Below are 19,566 nucleotides of genomic sequence, written 5' to 3' on the forward strand. Positions count from 1 at the left end.
TAAAAACTTAAAAACAAATAAAGGGTGGCTGAAGGGGGGCTCTCTTTGAGAGAAATAATTGGTTTAAATTCGTAGATATCTGTCCTCTGTTTTCTCCCGTGACCCTCTGTATTTATAAAGGAAAAATTTTGACCTGCTGGGTGGACAGGAGTGTACTGAGTGCATCCCATCTGACTGGCGCTGTGAAGGGTGCTTGGAAGTCAGATAGGGAGATCCAGAAATATTTACTTGTGACATGCTATCATTCTAAGTGGGAGAAACAGCCTACCTGTCCTCTAGGGTAACTCTCACTGAGTTAAAGATCGCAGTCAGATGTATGAAAAGCAATTAATGAACAATAGACAGGAATATGACCAAATACCAAATGCTCTTTAGAAGAAGAAGCTATGCACCCATCGGAAACACAGGAAGTTCCTTCAGGTATAAGTACTTTTCTATATGTAGAATGTTCAGGAAGGGGAAAAGGCTGGCCAGCAAATATGGCTAAAGGAACTGCCACTGTTGTAGTTTCAGTTTCTCTTCTTCTTGTGCTAAGTTCTGTTCCTTCGTTGCCCACTCTGTGCCCCCCACTTGACGGTGTTGAAGTAGGGTTTATATATTTAAGTATTTGCTCTCAGTTTGTTCAGTGATATGTTGGTAAACAGGTTTGGGGGGGCCTGGGGAGGCTCTTGATTTATAGTGTTTGCCAGTTTCCGTGGTGTAAATACTCTCATCGTGGCTGATTTCTCAAGTGGGCGGTTCATGTGATGTCCCTGAATGCAGAGTTGAGAGAAGATGGGAGTAGGTTCTTGACTGCAGGCAAGACCCCACTTTAGGAGGCGACTGCTAACGTTCTTGCTCGGTGTCTTCTTAAATACAGAGTCTTTATTCCAATATCTGGAAGGAGACTGTTCTTTCCCTTTTATACCTTCCACACTCTGGCTTCCTACGGAGTTGCTATTCCAGGGACTGTTTTTTGTTTTTTTGATCTCTGTTTATGTGGTGCTTTAGCTCTCTCGAACTTAATCTCTTTGTGTTTTATCTCAGCTTGCGTCATCTGCTTTGTACTGTGATTAGGAACGACCCGTTTTACTTCCTGAGTTTAGAGCTGATTAAAAGGGAAAACTTCATTAGGAAGAAAAGCATTAAAATATTTCTGTATTAAAAAAACTTTCTGTATATTAAACATTCCTTACCTCCACCCCTAAAAGCTGCTCACAGATAATAATAATTTCATTTATGTTATCTTGTGGGGTGCTCTGTCAGTTATTACATGGCTTGGTTTTGTTTTTTACATTTTATTTTAAACATCTCTTGTCCTTTTCACACTGAGATTTCTGAGAAGCAAACCTCTATCTTCATCTCTGTAAGCCCAGGTCTCTAAAAATACCTCAAATTGATCATTTGTTGAATGAACAATGAGTAATAGACACTTGCCTAAGTTTTCAGGCATATCATCACAAGAAGTCAAGCCTAAAGAAGTTTGGAATAGTCCAAATTAAAGCAAGATTGAGCCTTAGTCATGGCATGGGTTCTGTAAACAAGTAAATACCGGAGAAATCCAGGACTGAATCTTAGACACCATCCATTGATGGAACCAAAGGAAGCAGTATTGATGTGAAAGGAGAAGGAAGGTTGTGGGAAAAAAATAGAGAGGTTGGTGACTTATGGAAGAGAGCTACAAGAGTATCAGATAGAAGATGGAATGAGAAACATGTGCTAGATATGAGTAGAGGGATGGCAGTTTTAACTTTCAGAGAGCAGTTTACTAATGAGCTGGGAATAAAAACTTTAGAGACTTAAGGAGGAAATGAGGGGATTGGAATGAGAATCAGTGAATGTGGATCACTCATCCAAGGACTGACATGAGGCAGGAAGGTGAAATGGATGTTAGGTACAGGGAGACAGTAAGTAGGGTTCTAGCAAGGGTAATTATTATCCATTTTAATGTTAGAAATTTTTTTTCATTGTCATCCTTATAAGTGACGCTTCATAAAGGAGGTTTAATTTTGAAAGTGCTATATGTAAATTTCCATGTTTTGCCAAGCTGGTGTCTTTCCAAATGTAGAGAGCCTAATTGAGGTGGGTGGAGATTTAAAGTCTAATAATGATCGTAACATACCTTCAACCCCAGGACTAGTATTGGATGATTTTAGTGTGCCATGTACATCTGTTGATGAGAGTCCTAGAAGAGAATGGAAAATAAATTCCAGTGCAAGGCAATTCAAGATGGTATTAGTAGTGGATGTATTGTAAGTCAGTTGTTGGCAGAGGAGTGTATCTAGCTTTTGCAAAAACCAAAAAGGACTGCTTTAAATCAACAGGAAGCATCCCATCACTGTGTCAGGTAGACTGGAGCACACAAATAAAATAGGTAGCCCTTGCCTACAATCTAAAGAGAAAAAGGTTATCTCCATGAAGTGACTAGAGCACAGCAATGAACAAGATACGGATTCTGTGACACCAAAATTAAGACAAGTATGTAGTAGGTACTTTAAAGAAGGTCCTTTAAGAATGCATAGGCTATAACTCAGTTAAAGATGAAAGGATTTTTAGGGAAAGGAAAAGCATAGAATGAGAATTGTATATATGGAGAAGAATGTGAAACAGAGGGGAAATTTGAATACAGAAAGTAGATGATTTTCCAGAAGACAGCTTAGATCCAGAATTATTAGTCTGCCGTTCATATGCCAGAATTGATAGTAGCCTTTTATTTTTAAAAATTTTTTAAAGTTTTATTTATTTATTTATTTTAAAGATTTTATTTATTTGAGAGAGAGAGTGAGAGCAAGAGGGAGAAGCTGACTCCTCGCTGAGCAGTAGGCCAGATGTGGGACTCAATCCCAGGACCCTGAAATCATGACCTGAGCCGAAGGCAGATGCTTAACGGACTGAGCCACCCAGGCACCCTTATTTATTTATTTTAGAGAGCGTGTGCAAGCACGGGGGGTGGGCGGGTGGGATGCGGGCGGGAAGGGGAGGAGAGGGAGAGAGAGAAAATCTTGAGCAGACTCCCCACTAAGTGCAGAGCCTGAAGCTGGGCTTGATCTCCTGACCCTGAGATCATGACCTGAGCCCAAACCAAGAGTCAGATGCCCAACCGACTGAGCCACCCAGGTGCCCTTGATAGTGGCCTTTTAAAACTAGCTTTAAAAAATTATAGAAGTGGTGGGCGCCTGGGTGGCTCAGTCATTAAGCGTCTGCCTTCAGCCCATGTCATGGTCCCAGGGTCCTGGGATCGAGCCCCACATCGGGCTCCCTGCTCAGAGGGAAGCCTGCTTCTCCCTCTCCCACTCCCCCTGCTTGTGTTCCCTCTCTCGCTGTGTCTTTCTCTCTGTTGAAAAATAAATTTAAAAAATCTTAAAAAAAAAATTATAGAAGTAGTATTTGCTCCTGTTTCTTTTTAAATTCAAGTTTAGGGGCACCTGGGTGGCTCAGTTGGTTAAGTGGCTGCTTTTGGCCCAGGTCATAATCTCAGGGTCCTGGGATCAAGTCCTGCGTGGGGCTCCTTGCTCAGTGGGGGGTCTGCTTCTCCCTCTTCCTCTGCCCCCCCAACTCATGCTCTCTCTCTCTTTCTGTCTCAAATAAATAAAATACATAAAATATTTTTAAAAAATTAATTCAAGTTTAGTATCAAAGTAAATCTTTGCCTCCTCTCCCAACCCCTGACCTTTACTCAAGGATAACTGTTTTTATGCTTCTTAGATATTCTGGAAATGTTAAAACATTTCTATATATACATATTCTTATAAACATGGTTCATTTATACTCTTCCTCAATCCGCATTTCTGAATTGGCAATATAACTTTGGGATCTTTCCATATTGTCACATTGATTCACCTTATTTTAGAGCTACACAGTGTTCAACTATATGGATGTACATCATTTGTCTACTAACCTACACAAAAACCTTTTGAGTCTGGCGTAGTGTGTTAATTTTTTAAAAAAGGTTAATAATAAAAATAAATTTTTATTATGGTAGATAAGGTTTTCTACAGGACGATATGTGTAGTATATATTTTATTTCTGTTTGCATCCACACATTTCCATGTGCCTGACCTATAACCTCGGGTTGGGAAAGACTTTAAAACTACATGCCGCAGGGGAAGAACAGTCCTTGTTTGACCTGGGCCTTTGCTCACTGTCGCTGGAGGTAACCTTATGGGTTGAGATGCTTTCATCTGCAAGGAACAGAATGCCGGACTTAGAAGTGCCTTAGCCAGTGAAGGCACTGAATTACCTCGCACACAGGAAATCCAGAGGTAGGCTGTTGCAGGTGCGGTCGACGTAGCGGCTCAACTTCTCCAACTCATGTAATTTTCCCCTCAGAATTCCCAGAGTTGTCCTGGCCCAGGCATCACAGCTTCCCACGGCTGTGTTCAAAGGCACACAGACTGAAGGGAGACTCTTGCCTGCGGATCCGGAAGGAAATCTAGTCCCAGAAGCCCCTTGACGGACCTCCCCTCACCTCCCGTTGGCCAGAACCATGTCACATGACCACACCGTGGCTGCGCGGAAGGCTGAGAGCGCAAGTCTGCGATGTTCTGTGTCTATAGAGACGTGGGCGTTCTCAGCAAGGTGGAGTGAAAGGAGTTGGGACGGACGTTGCCTGGATCCTATAGAGGTGTCTTGAGTAGCTGATACCATTTTTGGATAGAGTTAAAATCTGCCTCCTGGTAACTCCACTTTGGGTGTTGGTTAAGCTCTCTAAGCTATCCCTAAAGAGCAAGACTTCTAACGAAATAAGTAGAAAGCTGTAATGTCTCCCTTTTGCCCCTTGCACCACCCTCCTTCATATGATCATTCCTGTACTGTCAGAGTGGAGAAGAATACAGAGCATCACTGTTTTCTGTGGCTCAGACTCTTCCCTTGCTTTTTGATTGGACTGTGTATCAGCTGCTTTGCTTCCTAAGGTTTTTTTTTTTTTTATGGGAATTCATCAAAATTTGTAACTGCTCCCGTATTTATTGTTTCTGCTTTGATTGTGGCAATCCAGATACATGAAATAAGTTGGTAGAAACAAACAGGTCAGAATTTCCACCAAATAATTTGGGTTAGAATTATGAGGACAAGTTGTATCCTTGTATCTTTTTAGGGTGATCCGCAGGGATGCTATAAGTTTAACTGTAATACGTGTCTTTCCTTTCCTTTCCTTTCCCTTCTGTATTGTCAGTCTTTTAAAAGACCCGTGATTGAGAATGGGTGGTTAAGTAGGTAGGTGATGTGGGTATCCTTAGCTCTAATTTATATACCAGACTTTGTTTCTTTGGATTTAGTGTTTGTGAAGCAGTTATAAGACTTTGGAAAAAAGTATCAATGGTGTGGAAAGAAAAGGTCAAAACCTTGGAGCATAGGTGTATGTCACTGTCCCCTTGACTTTCTAACTAGCCTGTCCCAAACTTTTAGGAATTTCTTTCAAGAGTCCATCTCTCTTGGGGTCTGAGCACCTGTGAATCATAGGCTTCCCTTTTCTGATTTTATTTGGCTCATCATTCTCCAATCCCTATTCCCCAGAATTATTAGATAAGAAAATATGTGTAAGGATGCTCTTTTTGAATGAAAACCTATAATCATGGATCCGATTGTTGCCTTTTCTAGATGAGAGATTAATGGAGACAGTGTTTGCTGGGACATTTTGGACTTATTTCCCCTGATACTGAATTTGTAAAATGATTACCTTTAAAACTAAGCTCATACTTAATGCCTTCATTTCCTTTGTGCACCACTCTTTGGGTCTGTTTGCCTCCTGTGTGGGAATTTACAAGAATCATAAGCCTTAGGAGGTTTAAAACTGGAATCTCATTGGTTTAAAATTCGCAAAATACATCGGTTCAGAGAAAAAAGGGCTACTCTACTCAAATAACATCATTTTCACATGATATATTCCCTTAAAGGTCACATTATAAGACAAGAATGTGAGGTCTGTTATTGAATAGAAAAATGGAAAACTGAACAAGATTTGTAAACATTTGAATAGAATGACAGTCGGCTTACCCCCAACTCCATATTCTTTCCTACAGGCCACTTGGATGTGGCTGGTGTAGTGTATAGCTGACTATCATTTTATGGTTCATGAAACCTTTTGATTTTAGAGCATGTGAGTCTTTTACAGATGTCTCTAACTAACATATGGTAGGACAACAGAATATCCAAATTGACAGCCAATCTGACTTCTTGGCTAAGCCACACCAGGCACAGTTTGGTCCCTAAACTATTTGATTTCTTTCTTTTTCTTTCAGTTCCTTCTAAAAAACAGTAAGAAACCTCACTACTTATTTCTCAGTCCCAGAAAGGACAAAATCCTTTTTTAATTTCTTTTTTCCTTTTGCTTCAGTAGGACCTTCTGGTCCAATTTTCCTCCAAGATAATGCCCCAAATAATTGTAGCAGGGACTTGAGATTTTTGCCTACTTTGAGTGCTGAAAGCGAGAAGTATTCCAAAAGAATTGCCAAGTTTGGTTAGTGAGAACACTCCCTATTTGTTCATAAGGGCAGTGGTGGCTTCTTCCACTAGCACCTACTTTGAGAAACATGGCAGGGCTGAGTGACCTTGAAGGTTTGGGTCCATTATGAAGACCAAGAGTAGAAATCACTGCCCTCAGTGGTACTAACCTTCCGTAAATATTAGCCTATAGAAGAGAAGAACGGAGGGGAGAAAGCTTGGGCCTGTATGAAAGACACATAGACCGTCCCATTTTCTTTGTTTGCACTTTAGAAGTTCACCTGGACCCCTACCGAACATGGTGCCCTGTTGCGGACTGTCAGACGGTGTGCCCTGTTGCCTCCAGTGACCCGGTTCAGCCTGTGCAGGTGGAGTGCCCTTCCTGTCACCTGAAGTTCTGCTCCTGTTGCAAGGATGCTTGGCACGCGGAAGTCTCCTGTAGAGATGGTCAGCCCATCGTCCTGCCAACAGAACACGGGTAAGAAAGGAAGCGGTCTTTGGCATGAGTCACCGGTTTTCTCAGAAAGCCCAAATAGGTTGCCTGGAGAAGGAATTCTCTTGTGATGGAATTTAGAGATTAGTTATTTCCCTGGGGAACTTCCCTGAGAAGTGTCTCCGAATTGGGAAGCTGTTAACAAAGAGTACTGACAGAGCCTTTCTAAGGGACTTTTAGGTATTGACCCCGGGACAGTCTCCCTGAGACTGCTGAAATTAGGGTTTGTATACGTTTTGATTCCTCTTCAGGTAGGGGGAGGCACACGGGCCACTGGTTTTCAATAGCAAGGCATGGCTTGTCCGCAGCCTTTTGCTTAGGAAGCATGAGCACCTGCTATGGATTTACCTCGTTCTTCCTGCTTGCAAAGCGGCGCGGAAATTATTTTGTGACCCGACAGTGTGGCAGTTTGTGAGGCGTGCCAGTCCTGTCAAGGAGAGCACCACAATAGAAACAGCAGTCCTTCAGGGCAGCGCAGTGCTCAGTGCAGAGGTCCTAGAGGAAAAGGCTACATCTCTCAGGACTTGGTGCCTAAAAGATGGTGCCAAGGCTCAGGTTCTGTTACAGTGAGAAGCAATTAAATCTGTACCTTTCAGTACAGAAGGATTTTATGACAGCAGAAAGGCCCAGAGCAAGAGACTTTTCTGCTCGATCCCTTGCTTTGCTTGAGGCTCTGGCTATTCTGCACGAGCAAGAACAGAGGTACCAGTGTTCCAGTCCAGTTGGCTGACTCAGCCCGCACCCTCGGAGTGTGTGGAACCATTCTTTAGGAATAGTAGCACTACCTGGCTAGGATAGTGGGCTCGAATCTTAGACCAAACCAACCAAGAGGAAAAATAGATCTAGTGCACATGGCAGGCATGTGCCTTCTTAGCCAGTACCCTCTGCACATGGCAGTGAGGTGTGTGGGTATCATGGGACAATGTGAAGATCCCAGAGAAGAGAGGGGTTGAGTTCTTTTTTTATTTTTATTTTTTAGATTTTATTTATTAGAGAGAGAGAGAATGAGAGGGGGGAGGGTCAGAGGGAGAAGCAGACTCCCCACTGAGCAGAGAGCCAATTTGAGGCTCGATCCTGGGACTCTGGGATCATGACCTGAGCCGAAGGCAGACGCCCAGATGACTGAGCCACCCAGGTGCCCCGAGAGGTTGACTTCTGACATTGTCGCTTGGTATCTGTGGGACCTCATGGAAGTCACTCAGCCTCTATGAGTCTGTTTCTCTATTTGGGAAAAAAAAAAAAAAAAGATGGCGGTGGGGAAGAGACTTAAGATAGTGACTGTCCCACTGCTCTGATAAGGTTATTGTGTACCAGACCTGATCCTGGATCTGGCAACACTTTGTGACCTTGGTGATTCTGTGTGCTGGAGGCTGGTTTTGATGAACGGTAACTAACGTGCAATGCAGCGCTGTGGCCCCCCTAACCTTCCCACCCCAATGTGTTCCACTTATTTTCCATGTCCCCTAAGGCTCTGAGCCTGTGCTGACCTATTCATCTGTCTGGAGCAGGTCTCTTTAATGAGACTGGGCATTTATTTTCAAATATTGATTATCGCCTCCCCTGACCTCTTCCATCTATTTATCGGAACAGATCACCAGAAAGATTTATCTATGCTGTGTCAGATCCAGAGCTAGTTTTTCTGTTGTGTAGGAGAATGCTTGTGTTTTTTATTTAGACAGTGTGTGCTCAGGGAATGAAACACTAATTGGCAAAATAATGAGTTAAGTCAGGTGTGGAAAATACAATTATATCATCACTCCAAGCCAAAGGTAAATGAATTAAGGTTTCTTTTTTTGTTTTGAGTCATCCGAACAACTAATAATCTGTGTCTCTCCTATTTTCACCCCCACCCTCTTCCATGGAAGTGAATTAAGCTCAGATGAGGAGGAGTCCACTACCTACCCATCAGGAGCCCTAGGAATTCAGTTGGTGACCATAAAGTTAACTGTTGAATTAGTTACACTCCGCGCACGCTTCCCCAGCCCTGGTTACTGTACACCGTTGTGGTTCTAGCAGCATTCTTGATCCCCGCCCCCATAATTTCTCATCCATTTTGTGTCCAGGGCCCTCTTTGGGACAGACGCAGAAGCCCCCATTAAGCAGTGTCCTGTTTGTCGGGTTTACATCGAACGCAACGAAGGCTGTGCTCAGATGATGTGCAAGAATTGCAAACACACGTTTTGCTGGTACTGTCTCCAGAACCTGGACGTAAGTTCCACTTGGAAGTGTCTTCTCCTGTGGTCTTTTCTCCACTCTATCTGTGCAACCGTCAGGATCCTTCAGCCTTTCCTTTTAAAATCTTGAGCCTACATTTGTCCTGCAAAAGAAGGTTATTTTTCTTGAGGATACTTTCTGAGCCTGCTACTTTATTTTTATTTATTTATTTATTTATTAAAAGATTTTATTTATCTATTTGAGAGAGAGAGCACACAAGCAGGAGGAGGGGCAGGGGGAGAGGGAGAAGCAGGCTCCTCGTGGAGCAGGGAGCCCGATGCAGGACTCGATCCCAGGATCCCGGGATCATGACCTGAGCCGAAGGCAGACACCCAACCGACTGAGCCACCCAGGCGCCCTGAACCTGCTACTTTAGATGTCTAGCAAATGTCTCTTTGGGTCCGTTAGCTGTGTCAGCTTAGCTGTGAAGGCAAGCTTTTGTTTTAGGGACGTTTCCTGCTTTGGGGGGCAGTGTCTCCTTTTATCATGTAAAGAACTGTCAGTGTATTCATTTATTTTGTTGCTGTAACAAATCACCACAAACGTAGTGGCTTAAAACAGCACAAACTTATTGTCTTTAGTTCTGTCCTCTGGCACTCTGATGTGGGTCTCACTGGATTAAAATCCAGGTGTCCTCAGGGCTGCATTGTTTTCTGGATTCCAGGGGAGAATCCATTTCTTTGCTTTTTCTAGCCTTTAGAAGCTGCCTGCCTTCGTTGGTATGTGGCCCCTTTCTCCATCTTCGGAGCCAGCCACATCACGTCTTTTTGACGCCTTCCTCCATTGTCACAGCTCCCTCTGACCACAGCTAGGAAAGCCGCTCTGCTCTAAGGGCGCGCTTAGATGAGAGGAAAAAAAGGTGGTGTGAAGGACTGATGAACAGATCTTCCTTCAGTTCTGGTGTTTCTTCTAGCACGTGTGCTACCCCAAATAGGAATAGATAGTCCCTATTTTGGCCATCTGGACTAATGAAATATGTCCGTATCAGTGTGAGCCCTCCATCATGGTGAGGTGGACATTCTTTTCTCAATTTTTCTTTCTTTCTTTCTTTCTTTTTTTTTTTTTTTTTACAAGACTTATTTATTTTAGAGAGAGAATGAGAGCAAGTCAGCGCAAGTCAAGTCGGGGGGAAGGGTAGAGGGAGAGAATCTCAAGCAGACTCCACACTGAGCGTGGAGCCTGAGGCAGAGCTCGATCACACGACCCTGAGGTCACAACCTGAGCCGAAATCAAGAGTCGGACGCCCAACCGACTGAGCCACCCAGGCGCCCCACTCAACTTTTCAATTGCTTAGTTTGCTTCGATTTGATGAGCAGCTCTGGTGATGCTTTTGTATCACGCAGTCAGTGAGTGAGTGTGCGGTTAATACAGGGTGCATGCTGGTCACCACATGCCTGATTTTTAACTGAAAATTAGCTAAGTTGTTTCAGATGACATCTGTGAGGAAGAATTTTAAACAGCCTGATCTCAGTATTTCAAGCAGTGCTCTAAATTGGGGGAAAGAAAACTGAATTTTAGACTGTGAAAGCTCAGCAGCTCAGGTTGAAAGAAGTGTTTTTATTTATTTTTTAATACTATTCATCATAACCCCTTGAATTACAAGTATGTGGGATATTTGAGACCTATTATGATTCCAAACGTGTGATACTCTGGGCGAGGTTTTCATCGATTGCACACCCCCTGTGTTTTTACAAAGGAAAGAAATCTTTTCTGTTTGCCTTCAGGTTTAACCAGAACATTAATTGGGTTCATATCCACAAGGAAGCTGAGCCCATGAGGTTCTTTTTAAGAGGCAAGAACGTAAGGGAATAAAGATGTGTGCCAGATCTCCCCATCCTTTGGCTGAAATATGTTTGGGGTATGGTGTTGCAAAGAACACACTGTTCTGTTACTTGGACTGTTCCGGTGCTCGAGTTGAAATGGTACAGATGTTAGAAGGCTGGATACACAGACTTCAAATACCGAAGCATCTTTTTCTGGTCATTGTTTTCTGAGATCTCATTTTCTCAGTTTTGGCCCGGGCACTGGCTTGTTGGTAATGATGTTTTTCTCTCGACAAGTGTTCTGTGTCAGATGGTGGTGTTGATCTTTGTTTATAGGAAAGTTTCAGAGCATGGGTCTGGGAGCAGAATGATTGTCCAAGAGCCAAGCCCGAGGTGGATGCCCAAATGGAGTGATTTTTGAGCTTTGCTGGGGTGTCAGATTTGCTCCTGCCTTGGTCCTCATCCCTGCTGGTTCACTGGACGAAGTATTCTTAATCTGCTTTGGGGACCTCAGAGACTCGTCCCCTTCCATTATCTCTTTTCTCTCTTGTGCCTTCGATTTCCACTAACATCTCTGTGTGCTCAGTGTGTCCCACTTAAAAACGAGTTACACTTTTCTCCAACCTACATGTCTCCCTTCCTACCGTTCCCTCTCTCCCCTTCTCTTAGAAGCCAAGCCTCACACAGCATAACCACCTCTTGTTGTTGATACTTACCTCCAGTCTTTGAAGTGCACTCAGCTTGCCACATCCTCACAGCCCTGACTGTGTTTTTCCAAGGCTTTGAGTGCTGTCTTTTGGGTAAAATCCAGTGATGTTTCAGTCCTCCTCTCACCTGGGTTCTCCTCTGCCTCTGACTGCTTGACCACCTCCATTTCAGTGATGGCATCTCTGCTGCTTTCCTTCTACCTTTCTGGCCACTTCTGTTTCCTTTCCAGGTGCCTCCTTGACTCATTCTTTTTTCTTTTTCTTTTTCTTTTTTTAGAGTTAGACAGCAAGCAGGGGGAGGGGCAGAGGAGGAGGGAGAGAGAGACTCTTAAGCAGGCTCTTCACTGGGCCTGGGGCTCGAGCTCACCACCCTGAACCCAAGAGTCACCTGAGCCGCCCAGGGTCGTCCTCCTTGACGTCCTCGTTGCCTGCCTGACCACCCTGTGTCCCTTGGGTGATCTCATCCACTTCTGTGGTTTCCTCCACCCCATGGCTGCTGATTCCCGTCTTCCCCCCAGTTCTCATCCGTGTAATCAGCTGCCTTTCGAACAGGGTGGCGTGGATATCTCAAGTGTCCCTCGGGTTCAACATGTCCAGAGTATGGCCGTCATCTTCCCGACAGAGTTCATCTCTCTGTTGTGGTTTTCTTCTCCTTCTTCCCACAGCACGTTAGTTACCTTCTCAGGACCCCACGTCTGTGTTTCCCATTTCGGTTGCTGGCATTTTTTTCTCACGTGCCCTCCACTCCCGATCCTCATTCCCCATCGCACCTGTCCTGGAGCCACCTGTCAGAGATGACTGGGCAGGACTCCAGTCCTTTCTAGACTCAGTCAAGAGTCTCGATGATTATGATCCGTTTTCACTCGGTGATGTGTAAACGTACTGTGGTAGAGTCTAAAGATTGCAGCCTTGGAATCCCTGGAGGCCGCCATTTATATTCCCCGAAAGAGCCTTTGCTTCCACCAAGGTGATCCGATGTGGTTAGTGTTTATGTCTCAGTTCAAAAGAGCGTGTGTACGGAAACCTCTCTCTTTGTTTTTCAGAATGACATTTTCCTCAGACACTATGACAAAGGGCCGTGTAGGAATAAGCTGGGCCACTCGAGAGCCTCGGTGATGTGGAACCGGACGCAGGTACCCTGACCTTGAAGGGAGCAGGAGAGAATACCGCACTCGGGATGGCTGAAAAAGCCCACCTAACCCTCCTCCCGACCCTGTTCTCTGCTGACCCGTCCCGGCCCGGGAGGTTCTGGCGAGCACGATCGCCTCGAGGATAAGTAGTAGAGGGCAGGGCACCAGAGCAGCCCGCTGATCACCAGTGACCGCCAGAATCGAGGCAGATAGTCTTTCCTCTTGGAAAAATGGTGGGATGAATTTCCTAAAGCCCTGTAAGTCCCATTTCATATAAAAGGCAGGGCTCTAAAATCCTGTGACCCCCCCCCCCCCCCCGAGGCTTAGATTCCTCTGCACACGTCATTGTGTGTTTCTGTGGCAGGTTCAAAGGGAGTCCTGGTTTGTTGGTTTGTTTATTTTTAAGATTTTTGTTTATTTATTTGACAGAGAGACACAGCAAGAGAGGGAACACAAGCAGGGGGAGTGGGAGAGGGAGAAGCAGGCTTCCCGCTGAACAGGGAGCCTGATGCGGGGCTCGATCCCAGGACCCTGGGATCATGACCTGAGCCAAAGGCAGACGCGTAACTGCCTGAGCCACCCAGGTGCCCCCTGGTTTATTTTTAATAGTGCTTCATATTTATGAAAGACTCCGTTACCTTTAAGGGCATCAGTGTTAATAGCCTAGGAATCATTATTAGCATCCCTAAGAGGCTGTCAAGGAGACTCGGGTAGGGAGGGAGCCAACAGCAACAATTCGGGGTTACATGGAGCTGGTCCCAGAGCTCAGGTGAGCTTCCGGTTTCTTCCTCTCCCCTCCGATCTCGTCCTTGCTGCCTCCCTGGTTTATACCTGGTTCAGGTCACACGGGGCACCAGCTGAAAGGTCCCATAAGTGTAAATGTTTCATGTGCCTGGGGTCGTGTCTTTGTTCGGGCTGCTAGAATAAATTGCCATAAAGCTGGGTGGCTTGAGAAAGAGACACTTATCTCTCCCAGTCCTGGAGACGAGAAGCCCGAGATGAAGGTGCCAGGATTGGTTTGGGTTCTGGCAAGGACCCTCTTCCTGGTCTGCAGGTGACCTCCTTCTTGCTCTGTCCTCACATGGTGCCGAGCTGGGGAGAGGAAGCAAGCTCTCCGATGTCTCTTTTCACAATGGCACTAATCCCATCGTGAGGGCTCCACCCTCGAGTCCTAATCACCTCCCAAAGGTCTTCATTTCCAAATACCATTGTATTGGACATTGAGGTTTCAACATAGGGATTTTTTGGGGGGTGTGGGATACAAACATTCAGTCTGTAGCTGATGGCTTAGTATACATATAGGAAGATCAAACTGAAGTGGTCTTCTCTTTGGAATTTCCAGGTGGTGGGGATTCTGGTGGGATTGGGCATCATTGCCCTGGTGACTTCACCCTTGCTGCTCCTGGCTTCCCCGTGTATAATCTGCTGTGTCTGCAAGTCCTGTCGGGGCAAGAAGAAAAAGCACGACCCATCCACGACCTAAAGGCCTCTGCTCCTATCCACGTGCCACAGACGTCCGGGGTTACAATGAGAAGCACAGTGATAAAGCCCCACTTAGTGAACTTGCCTCCTCCTTGCCAAACTTTGAAAGTGCCTCTGTGTCCAGACTTTGAACTTGCCTGCCTGCCTTTGGCATCAGAAAAGGCCGAGCCCGTGTGAAGAGAAGGACCCGGGTTCTGCAGTCTCGGCCGTGCCTAGGGAGCGTGTCGGGAAGCTTTGGGGTTGCTGAGAAGGAACGAACCCACCGTCATTTTATCCTTGGGAAGGATCCCGCTGGACTGTTCAAGTTCCAGCCAAATTCGAGGAGCCCGAGTGAACATTCAGTATCATGGTTGGCAACACACATTGTAACTGAGCAGCTAGAGTCTGTTCTGTGTTGATTTGGCCACCACGAGAAATATGGGAGAAACCCACTCCCCCACCCCGCTGTAGGAGGGAAAGGATAACACTGTTGAAGGGGAAATTGTCCTAAGCGCTGCGCAGCAGGCTGCTTATCTTGGGGAGTGGGTATGTTGGTTCTGCCTCTGCGGGCTCCTGGGCATGCTGTTCCAGGCATTCCCACAGTGACTTGGCAGAAACACAATAGGTTTCTCCATGTGTGATCTCAGCTTCAAGCAGGAGAAACTGCTGTGCAGACGGAGTTGTCCCTTCCAAGTGAAGGGGTTGCAGCCTGTAAAACAATGTGGTCTGATCAAGTAGCTCTGCCTTGGCAAATCCAACTTTGGGAAGGTGATAAATTCTCCTACAGCCAGTAGCTGTGGTTGACAGGATTGTTTTATATGAAATACTGGTCAAGGGGCCGAGGTTAACCTTCATCATAGATAACAGATCTTTCCTGAGCTCTGTGTTCATGCACCCCACACATTTAGAGTTGGACCTAAAAGTACACACCGAAAGTGAGTATCAAAGTCCATGTGTACACCAATACACGTAAGTTGCTGCCAACCTAGAATTTCCATCCATTGGGCATGCGTGAGTCTATCCAGAGTACACATAAAATAAATGTTTTGTCGAAGCCATTCTCTCTTTCCTTCTGGGACGAATGTGGTTTATTATAAATCAACCTAAAGGGTTTTCTTTTTGCATATTATATATGTAAATTTTGGTTGCAAGTTCATAACTTACCCAAAGGTATAGACTCATAAACCTAACTCTTTTAAAACAACGCCTAGTGCGATGTCATGCCATCTCTGTTTGTAAAAACACTAATAATCGAGTTATTTGCATCTTTCCAAACACAGCTCAGAACAGCTCTCAGCGGAGTATCGTACTGCTCTTTCAGCATCTGGGAGGGCAATCCAAATACTTTCTGTGTGTACAAGGCACTGATAAAACAACAAAAAATGTAAGAAACAAAATGTAAATGCTTCAAGTATCATAAATGCTTTGGGTTGGTATCGCCTTATTGCGACTTATTTTTCCTGTTATCCATCGGTCAGATTTTGAATAAACGGGTTTTGAAAAGACAATAACTTCTTCTCCATTGACAGGATTACATAATTGCCATTAGCAACGTAGCCTGTTGCTTCATGAGAATATGTAAAATGCTCATAGAGAGCCCTCCTTGAAACTAGGGACCCTGCATCAGGGACTGTCAGAACCCCTCATACTTTCCTGAGGTAACTGGGTGACTAGGTTATTAAACTGCTGCTATCCTGGACCTATTATTAAAGAACAATGCTTTGTCGATGTAATGGAATGTATCCTAAGTGGGGATGTGTATATTTAAGGAACTTTAGTTCACACGTACATACTGATATCTGATTTATGTATAGTACATCTCTTGGTCGTGTACATTTTTATTTACCATGTGTATAGAACATAGATGAGAACTCGGGGAAAACTTTTGAATGGCAACCAACCAAAAACATTTTTAATCATTTTTTGGAAATTTCTCAATATTAAATGTCTTTATTTTCCTTTGAAACTCTGTAAACGCTTCAGAACAAGAATACCCTCTTCTATCGATGTATTTCATATTAGTCTAAAGACAAGTGTACATATATTTGAATAATTTACTTTGTCTTAACACTGCCTCATTATAGCAAAGGGCATTTATAACTGCTCAGGGGATCACAGGAACTCAGCTGAATTTGCATTTTTGTATCAAGAATGTCTGTCATGGCAATGTCCTCCAGCACGAGTGAACTCTCTGAGCTCGATTCCACAAAGAATCTTTAAACAGGGGCTGATTTCGAGTAACCTAACATCCTATGTTATCAGAGGTGGAGCTCCCAAATTTGGAGTTAAAGCATCCATATTGTTTCCTTGGCAAAACTGAAGGAACTTGTCTTCTCACAGAGAGACTAACAGAATCAGCTACTTTTTTTCTAGGGGCTAGGGAGTGGGGGGTTGTTTGTGAAACAGATTTTAAACAACTGGATTTAAGTTTTTCTGTGTTGAAAAGTGCCTGGAAAATCATGACTTCTTCCTTATATAGCACATGAATCGGCCTGTGTAAGATTGTCCGAGTCAGCAGGAGTAGGTTGGTGGGTTAGACTGAGATAGATCTCTGGTGCATCAAAGGGCGAGATGTAAGTCGAGCTAGAAACTTTGTCTGCAAAGGAGAGAGCTGACAACTTCGCTAACAGAGACTGATGTTTTCATCTGGGATAATTGGCCACTGAGAGAGCTTAACCTGTCTCCTTCCTCTGTCTGCCAGCCCCATCTTCTCCTAGTGACCCTCTTTCTGTACTAGGAAGAAATACGGGTCTATGTGATCATGTTTGGATGTCGTGGCAAAAATCTTCGTGTTTGGAGTAGTATTACCTATTTGAAATAGAAATCAGTACTCCTTCACCAGATTGTAATCTGGATGTAATAACCTCCCCCCCATCCAGAAACATTAACAGATACAAGGGCACGACATCTAGTTGCTGCCCCTTCTGGGAATTTTTCTCTTTTTATTGGATAGGGCGGTGAGGGGGAAAGGCATATGGAAGCAAATTTTAGAGCCGTAGGCATTCTGTTTGTTCACGCAATGGGTGTTTGCTCTGGACTTGAAATCTCTATTTCGATAAGGAGGCCTTTGAAAAACAAATAATTCACAGTGTGAATTTTCTTGTAGCCTGCATCACGAAAATTTTACCTATCTAGATTTGAAAATCTACATGTTTATTTGAATGTAAATCACTGTTGCTTGGAACGCCAAATTGTCTCTTAAAAATTATTCAGAATCTCACTATGTATTATTTTACCCTTCTCTACACAGTGCTTGACTTAGTGTTCATGAATGGATGCCTTTATGTATATAGAACCGTGTATATATGTGTAGCTCTGAAGACAATTTCATAATGCCTTAGATGAGTGACATTTTATAAAGCTGTCCAATCGATATCTGTAGGCTATTACATTTCATGTTGATTCATGATCCAGAAAGTTTTGTTATGTATTTAAGAAATTGCTGTTGTATTATATTTTTCTGAATTATTTGAGAGGAAAATCGCTGTTTTAGTCTCTGTAGCCCCAATAAATGCAGAGCAGGAAAGCAACTGTGGTTAACCTTTGTTGTGCTGCACGTTTCTAGACACATTCACTTTTATCCTCCGGGAACCAGTGAAGCACTATTAAATCCTAGGTTCAGAATTTCCAAAAAGTACCCAAATCTGTGATACCATTTATGGAAATAACTCTTGCTACCTTGTTTGTTAAATAAGAGGAAGTATAATGCCTTCACTTGTTGCAGACATTTTTGTTGTATGTGGGATACGCCACACTCTCAGTGCACAGGCATTGATCATTATCCAGAGAAATAACCAATAATTTAGGTCTTTGATCATCCTGATAAAAAATGCTGCCAGGCATCAAAGCCATTAGTTCTATAAAATGAGATTTGGGCTATGTGCTCTCTACGGTCAGTTTTAACCTTCCACAAGTCTGTTGGAGGAATGTATTTCCTCATTAAGAATGTTAAGGGATTTACATTAGGGTTAACTTAAGGTCATTTCCATTTAATTAGTATTCAAGGCAGGAATCCCCAAACGCTGAGTGCCAGAAGTTGGTTACCAACTAGAACTTATGTTTCTGCAAAACGGGAAGCTCACATTCCTATCTACTGGTCATGGTGCCTCTTTATTGATCATTATGTGGTTGTACTATGATCCTGGGGACAAAGACTTAGGATTGACTTGTAAGTCAAATTCCATTTTCTAATCATTCAGTTTTGAGGAAATCAGTAAGATCGTATTAAAAGACTTTTTGGTTATGGTTTCTTAATTTGCTTAATCCTTTCCTAGAATGTCAACATTGTTTCATTTTTTTTAAGTGTCATTGTTTGCTAAACTTGAGTTTGCATCCCCCCAAAGAATGATTCAATGAACCATTTTATACAGCAGTGATTTTAATCAGTGCCCAAGCAGCAAACTCATTGCTATGTAAATTATGAGCCTAGTGAATCTGAAGAATTATAATTAGGTTTTTCTGTAATTCAATTATTTTCATCTGTTAGATAAAAATAAATTTATTTTTTTAGACCCTAAAGATAGTATCCAACTCTACATTATGTGAAAGAAATTAATTTCTTCAAATAATTCAATAGCAATTATACTATGTTTTATTTATATATATTTACATATACTTTTTAAAGAGCTTTTGAGAACAATCCTCTGAGATAAATGGAGTAGATATTAGATCCATTTCATAGAGAAAGTAGTGGTTTTATGTTCGTGTATTGCCAAGGGTCACACTATGATGAGTGGCAGGCAGAAAAAGAATGTAAGACTCCTTCAGGATACTTTCAACACTTTCATTAGTAATGTGGACCCGGCCTTCGTTTCGCTGTCTGTGAGTGCCAAGAGGATGAACTCCTCTCTCAATTATCTGCACCGGTGGAGGTATATGTAAGAGAATTCTTATTTCAAATACTCATTGAGCGTCTGTGCTTTGGTGTGTCTGACAGCTTGCCTAGGGCAAATGGCCACCCCTGAGGTCAACCCCAGTCCCTCCCTGGTTTAGGTAGAGGAGAAGGGCAAGGGAGGGAGGGCAAGTTAGTCAAGAAATAACTAGGTGGTGTGTATCCTGCTAACACTGGAATGAGAATTTTTTTTTAAAGATTTTATTTATTTATTTGAGAGAGAGAATGAGATAGAGCATGAGAGGGGGGAGGGTCAGAGGGAGAAGCAGACTCCCCGCTGAGCAGGGAGCCCGATGCGGGACTCGATCCGGGGACTCCAGGATCATGACCTGAGCCGAAGGCAGTCGCTCAACCAACTGAGCCACCCAGGCGCCCTGGAATGAGAATTATAGGTGGGTCCATGTACTTACTTCAGATGCCAACATGTTTGTTTGCCTCTTTTCTATAATGTAAAGTATGTGCTCACAGCCTCCTTTGATGTTGACAG

General features: G+C 43.6%; 1 protein-coding gene and 1 long non-coding RNA gene across 3 annotated transcripts in view; one reads left to right on the top strand and one right to left on the bottom strand.

Moving 5' to 3' along the window:
* RNF144B (ring finger protein 144B) overlaps window positions 1–17,718 on the top strand; it is a 77,844-nt gene extending 60,126 nt beyond the window's left edge. For both annotated transcript variants that reach the window (XM_073877624.1, XM_025891216.2), the window contains 4 exons: window positions 6,694–6,898; window positions 8,977–9,121; window positions 12,641–12,730; window positions 14,070–17,718. In XM_073877624.1, the coding sequence (XP_073733725.1) occupies window positions 6,694–6,898; window positions 8,977–9,121; window positions 12,641–12,730; window positions 14,070–14,210 (581 nt within the window). In that variant the 3' untranslated portion in view covers window positions 14,211–17,718. The remainder of the gene's footprint in view (window positions 1–6,693; window positions 6,899–8,976; window positions 9,122–12,640; window positions 12,731–14,069) is intronic.
* On the bottom strand, window positions 972–4,321 carry LOC112838360 (uncharacterized). Its single transcript, XR_003211957.2, has 3 exons — window positions 4,220–4,321; window positions 2,102–2,164; window positions 972–1,087 (listed from the first exon to the last, which is right to left on the bottom strand). It is a non-coding gene; the product is annotated as an uncharacterized lncRNA (long non-coding RNA).
* Window positions 17,719–19,566: the final 1,848 nt, after the last annotated feature.

Source organism: Callorhinus ursinus, unplaced genomic scaffold (genome assembly GCF_003265705.2).
Source record: "Callorhinus ursinus isolate GAN/ISIS: 27379988/994484 unplaced genomic scaffold, GSC_fseal_2.0 scaffold26, whole genome shotgun sequence".
In the NCBI taxonomy this organism is placed as follows: domain Eukaryota; kingdom Metazoa; phylum Chordata; class Mammalia; order Carnivora; family Otariidae; genus Callorhinus; species Callorhinus ursinus.